The sequence below is a fragment of the Pelmatolapia mariae genome, linkage group LG16_19 (genome assembly GCF_036321145.2).
Source record: "Pelmatolapia mariae isolate MD_Pm_ZW linkage group LG16_19, Pm_UMD_F_2, whole genome shotgun sequence".
Taxonomy (NCBI): domain Eukaryota; kingdom Metazoa; phylum Chordata; class Actinopteri; order Cichliformes; family Cichlidae; genus Pelmatolapia; species Pelmatolapia mariae.
Genome location: NC_086241.1, coordinates 29,565,613 through 29,572,417, shown reverse-complemented (window position 1 = coordinate 29,572,417; position 6,805 = coordinate 29,565,613). Strand labels below are relative to the sequence as shown.

At 42.0% G+C, this 6,805-nt stretch overlaps 1 protein-coding gene across 1 annotated transcript in view; it reads left to right on the top strand.

Moving 5' to 3' along the window:
* The first annotated feature begins 304 nt into the window (after positions 1-304).
* The window catches only part of htr2aa (5-hydroxytryptamine (serotonin) receptor 2A, genome duplicate a), an 80,586-nt gene continuing 74,085 nt past the window's right edge, over positions 305-6,805 (top strand). The window contains exon 1 of the mRNA XM_063500041.1: positions 305-2,221. Within this exon, the coding sequence (XP_063356111.1) occupies positions 1,780-2,221 (442 nt within the window). The 5' untranslated portion in view covers positions 305-1,779. The remainder of the gene's footprint in view (positions 2,222-6,805) is intronic.

The following is a 6,805-nucleotide window of genomic DNA, read 5'->3' as shown; positions in this document are numbered from 1 at the left end:
TGCAGGTTTAACTTGAGTGAGAGAAACACAGAGAGAGTGTGAGAGAGCGACTGAAGGAGGGAGAACAGGACTTCCAGATTCAGCAATAAGAAGAGGAAAGAGAAAGCGGCACAATAAATAGAAGAGAGAACGCTTGAGAAAGAGAGAGAGCGAGAGAGGGAGCATACCAATATGGTATGCGGGGGAGAGACCCTGGGTAAAAAGGGAGAGAAAGAGAGAGAGCGAGAGCAGGAGATCCCAGTGAGAGAGCTGCAGAGAGAGAGGGAGGGAGAGAGAGGCTGCATGTGAGAAGCAGCGTGAGGGAGTAGAAGCAGAATAGCATTCAGCTTCTGTTCACCACAGAAGACGACTCAACAACTTAACGGCACTCTCCTGGAAAGCTGAAAACACACGGAGCCTCTTCAGTCTGCTGATGGGAGAGAGAAAAGAAGTTTGCTTTCCTCCTCCTCCTCCTCTTCCTTCTGCTTCTTTTTTAGTTTTTTTCCTTTTTGGAAAGTGACAAGATGTGGAAATGTACAGAATGAATGATCAAGGTCTGTGAAGGAAGGAGATCTGTGTTTATTCATGAAGGATTTGAAGAGTGACTGATATTTTCCACTGAGGGCTTATGCAAGCACAAGGAGGAAAAATGTAAGGAATATTTAATTCTCTGGAGGACTGACATTGTTCTTAGTTACAGTGAACAAGGAATACTTTCTTACTATGAGTCAAGAAATGCAAGTGAAGGAAGGAAGGAGACTGGAAAGTTAGTGACACATACTCACACATGTCAGATATCATCATGTTCATCATCCATGTCTGTCGGCTGCCGACGCACTCTCACAGGTGCAGGGATGAGTTGAGACGAGAGCGCGAGGACGCTTGAAGATTTCCACACACATTAGGAAACACGCACGTACAGCATAATGACATCTGTGCAGGAGTGTCAGTTAGGATAAACAAACTCTGAACATTCACACGTAAGTCAGGGTTTGTGTCAAACTGATAACACCAGTGTGTCATTATACTGTTTAAGAATGACTATTCCAAGGCTAGAGGTTTTTTTTTATTTGTTTGTGTTCTCATACTCCTTAAAGATCATACATTAAAGACTGACTGAAAAGTTACTGAATAACTGCTTCAACCAGGCGATGAAATTCTGATTTGTAACATTCCCGACTTCACATGGACCTGATATTTTTAACATGAACACAGCTTTGACTTCAAACTCCAAGGAGGAGAAACATGCAACTGCCATTGCGCCAGCTTTGAGTGGATTCTATAATCAGAAGAGAATTTTTTTTTTCTAAATCACTGAAGACATGGGAGTCAAAACAACTCTGTTCTGTTTGGGATATTTTGGGCAACGGAATACTTTTGTTTCTTTGTTTTCACAGAGCCAGATGACGGACTGTTGGCACAGTGAGGTTATTAACCAAGCGAGATATCATTTTTAAGCGTTCGGCATTGTCCTGTGAGATCAAACAGCTGCTCTTCTGGTTGCGCTGAATTCAGCAGAATGCTATTTTTGTTTCCCCGTTGTGGAGATGATTTGTTGATCCTCTGACAGTCAATCCGGGGACTTTTCTTCTTTTTTTTTATTTGACATGATGGAGCAAAGAAGTGGTAAACCATATTGAATTACAGGTTAATTGCTCGAGTGATGAACGGTGTTGTATTTATAATATTCAGAGCAACGGGAATGGAAAACAAGTGAGTGATGAACAGACTTTCCTCTTTTCTCCACCACTCTGACCCACTTTCCAGGCAGCGGTCCTGAGCATTTATCGAGCTGACACCATGAACCTGCATGGTGGCAATGTGTCAGAGTTGATCTCTAACACTGTCACAGCCGTTACCACTCTGGGGTCTAACCCCTGGCCTCCACACGAGGAAGGTGGCCTCCAAAGCGGCAATGCCACGAACCTGGGCTGCCAGAGGAACAACGTGGTTCATAATGGCAATGACGCACAGCTGGGGAACTGGTCTCACCATAACGTGGTGGGAGTCTACGGGTCTCAGTGTCCTCCCTCGGAGCAGCTGATGCAGAAAAACTGGGCAGCCCTGCTGATTTTAGTGGTCATCGCTGTCACGGTCATGGGCAACATCCTGGTGATCCTGGCCGTCTCCCTGGAGAAGAAGCTACAGAACGCCACAAACTATTTCTTGATGTCACTGGCAGTAGCTGACATGCTTCTCGGCATCTTGGTCATGCCGGTTTCCATGGTGACCATTCTCTATGGTAAGCATTGAGTGACACTCATATTGGGCTTCATTAAGTTGACATTTGGTGTGTTGCTGACTCGAGTCCAGCAGGCACAGTGCTTTGTTGTTGTTGGTGTGGGCTTTTTTTCTCCTCAAAGAATGAATGGTTACATGACTAATGACTAAACAAACTCCACCTGCCTGCATGTGTAAGGCTTTGTTCAACTGCAAATCATTTCTGAGACATTGGTGAGAGCAGGAAGTGAAGAAATCACATTAAATCTGACGTTTTTCTTTGCATTTTGAAAAACTTATGTTTGGTTTTTAGAGAACTGCTCTTGAAAATATGTCTTATGAGGCAATCCCAGTCTGTGCATGTTAGAATTCATGCATGGCTGTGGCTTGAGGACAGATGGAGAGCAGCAGTGATGGAGGTGTTCGGTGCTGTTGTTGTGAGTGAAGTGTTTACTCCAAGTGCTACTTCAGCACGACAAGAAAGGGGCACACAGAGGTGGTGCAGAGACCAAGTTACTGCAGTCCTTCAAATCACTGTTTCACAAAAATACGGCAGCATGCAAAGGTTTGGACATCTTCAGATTTCTGTTACTGTGATGAACACAGCATGAAGTGATCTTTAAAAGGCATAAAGTTATAGATTAAAAACTTTCTCTTTTTTTAGAAAAAAAGGGAGAGTGACAGTAAATACGAAGAATGTGATTCAGAAGTTTGGGGGACTCTTTAATAGAAATGACCAACTATTACCAAGTTGTGTCAGATTTACTTGTTGTGCTTGGTCACACAGTAGTCATCAGGAAAGTATTGCAGTTTTCAAATCTAACGGATCCCCATTTTCCAAGAGAATGCTATAAGAACAAAGCAAAAGGTAGCTGGTCTGAGGAGCTTGGAAAGAAAAGTGTCTGGACTTGTTCAAGTTGCTTGAAGATGCATTTTTGGAAACAAGTATTGTGGACTAATATAGTTAAAACAGAACTTACTGAAAGCAATGAGAAATTGTTAAATATAGGGCTGATCAGTCACACTTATATATCTGTTCCAACCAGTAACACTATGAGTGAGCAAGAATGAATTTCATTAAATATCAGTGAACAGTAAAATAAATAATAAATAAAACTAAAGATTAAATTAAAAATATTTTCTATAATCCGTAGGTGGAAGCTGAAGGTTTTACTATGGCCCTCATAGTCACCCTGATCAAAATATCAAAAATCTGGGGCTTTATTTCAAGACAGCTGCACATGCAAAGCAACCAAGAAATTTCACAGAACTACAAACCTTTTGCAGGAAGGAAGAAAAGGCAAAAATCCTCCCAAACAAGAACTGAACAAATCTTAGCTGCTACAAAGCTGCAATAATTACTGAAGAGTTCAATTCAATTCAATTCAATTCAATTTTATTTATATAGCGCCAAATCACAACAAAAGTCGCCTCAAGGCGCTTTATATTGTACAGTAGATAGCACAATATTAAATACAGAGAAAAACCCAACAATCATATCATATGACCCCCTATGAGCAAGCACTTTGGCGACAGTGGGAAGGAAAAACTCCCTTTTAACAGGAAGAAACCTCCGGCAGAACCAGGCTCAGGGAGGGGCGGCCATCTGCTGCGACCGGTTGGGGTGAAAGAAGGAAAACAGGATAAAGACATGCTGTGGAAGAGAGACAGAGATTAATAACAGATATGATTCGATGCAGAGAGGTCTATTAACACATAGTGAGTGAGAAGGTGACTGGAAAGGAAAAACTCGATGCATCATGGGAATCCCCGGCAGCCTACGTCTATTGCAGCAGTGAGCTTCTAAGTTCCCAAAGCTTTTCTTCAGACTCCTTTACTTATTTGTTACTTTAAAACTGTTCTGGAAACAGAAAGTTGTTTTCTTTAAATCAGGTATAACATGTTAATCACTGACAGGTGCAGTAGATAACACTTATTATCTCTTCACCATGGCACCTGTTAGTGGCTGAGATATATTACAGAGCAAGTGAACATTGATGGTGAGGGGTGATGTGTTAGAAGCAGGAGAAATAGGCCACATTGTGATAGTTAGATGACTGGGTCAGAGCATCTTCAAAACTGCAGCTCTTGTGGGGGGTTCCTGGTCTGCAGTGGTTAGTATCTATCAACAGTGGTCCAAGGAAGGAACAGTGATAACCAGTGGGTCATGGCCTGCTAAGGCTCAGTGATGCACACTAACTGGTCTGCATTGCTGCAGAACAGTCAGGGTCCCCATGCTAACCCTTGTCCATGACAATGGGCACGTGAGCATCAGAACTGGACCACGAAGGAATGGAAAAAGGTGAGCCGATAAATCACGTTTTCCTTTATATCATATGGAAGGCTGGGTGCATGCGCATCACTTATTTGGAGGACACCTGGCACCATTATGTTCTATGGGAGGAAAGAAAGCAGGTGGAGGCAGTGTGAGGCTTTGGGCAATGCTCTACTGGGAAACCTTGGGTTCTTCCATCCGTGTGGATGTTATTTGACATCCACCACCATCCGTTTGAGATCTCAAATCTAATTTAAGCATATGTGGGGTGTGCTTGACAAATAATTCCGATCCTTGGTGGCCCCAACTCACAACTTTTTCAATGGAACAAGCAACATGGGGACCAACACAATATTAGGCAGGTGGTTATAATTTTGTGCCTGAACAATGTATATACTACCAGCAATCACACAACGCCATAGTACTGTTAGGTAAGATTCAGTTCAATTTAATTCAGTTCAGCTTTATTAATATAGCACCAAATCACTGTGGCACAGCCAAATAAAGATGTCGAGATGTGAAATGACCACAGTGAAACTCACAGTGGCTGCATGCCTGTTGTCTACTCCCAGCTCCTATTGTCTCATAACCCAAAATGAGGTTATTCAGAATTCAGAGACTGCCATTTAGCAAAGCCTCTGGGTGTCTCTAGAAGTGCCTTTAAAGAAAAATGGAGACCACATAAAGGATGAGGGAGGGATGATTATCACAAAAAAAGAAGTCCAATGACCCAATCAAGCTTTCATATTTGGGGTAAGTAGAGATGGCCTCTCTCTCCATTGTATGTAAGCACTGCTGTCATTTCTGGTGGTTCAGGTGCTGCTGATTAATGCTGCAGGAAGCTGAGAGTTTCCTCTACCCTCCTTCATTTTCTTTGTTGATTTGCCTCTCACTGTCCCACCATACCCAGATAACCTCTCCAAGACATACACACATACACCCACCTTCCACTGTCCTTCACTGTTGCCCATTTCCTGCTGATCCATTCTCATCTTCCTTGAGCTTCCCTGTGTCTCTGTAAATGTCACGAGCTGCTGCTCACATAAGAAGCTTTAAGCCCTAAGTAGCAAATTCATTTGCATGAGAAGAAGTGCAGCAAATTAGTCAAAAGGAAGAGTGCTTCCAAAAGAATGACCTCCAGTGCCTATTACTCGCCTTCCCTGGTCTTTAATGAGAAGACAAAGGAACTCATTAGCCACACTGATGCAAAACAAACACACACAAAGCAATTATTTTCTCATGTTGTTACACTGTTGCAGTGATTCTGATTTGTTTACTGATTCACTGAGCAAACGCAGCTTTGTTTCAGGGTGAGAAGGCATAATGATGATATTACAAGCGATCTTATGAAATGTGATAGTGGCCATGAGTGGGATTTTAAGAGGTTATTATTGATGTCAAAAAGAAGATTATAGGTGAAATCAAGTGGCGAGGTTATGAATGGTTATTAACGAGGTCACGGATGAGTTTGTGCTGCTGAACTTGTCAAGATTATATTTGTAATGGGGTCAATAATGAGGCTAGGAGAGCCCACATTTTATGCATAATAATAAGTGAGATCGCTGATAAAGCTGAACCAGTTGAGAGGCCCTTGGGCAAAAATTTATTGCGCAAGTGCCAAATTACCATTCCAGCCAAACCTCCTGTGCTGAGTCATAAAATTCTAACAGCTAAAACGGTGCAATTAATTAGAGAAAGTGTAGAAGTGAAAGAAGCCAGCTCAAGTTAAAAATGTGGGCTATTTAATTACTTTTGGCAAGTTAGACCTTTCATCAATTAAATGTGTTGCAGAAAACTCATCTAGCTAGCACGTGCTCCACCTGACTTTCAGTCTACAATCTGAGAAGGTGCGGAAGTTTTCTATACATACACTGGGATAAATTGCTAGCTATAATTTAATAAACTTGTTCATTTTGTTGGCACTCAGCTAGAGTTTGGCTATGACTTGAATCACCTGATAACTCTCTTGGGAGAATCATCGGAGCATCATCTACCACAGTTAGCATAACTTGCCTGTTTTGCTTGTTCAAATGTTCACTAATTAAGCAATATGGAACAGGGTGCTGCACCAAAAACCAAGTTGTGATTACTTTGGTTGCTAGCAAGTTGCAGCTGTGTTTACATGAAAGACATGAATTTCTCCTTGAATACTCTACATTTATTCTCTGAGATGTGCTAAAACTTGAATAAGTGGAATACAAATGGAGATGGAGAACCTTCACCTATAAAGTTGCAGCAAGTGAACGCATCTGTTTCACTTTTCACAGCTTACTACCATTTGGCAGGTATTCAGGATCTTCCATGCAAACTATAGGTGACTGTGACAACCTG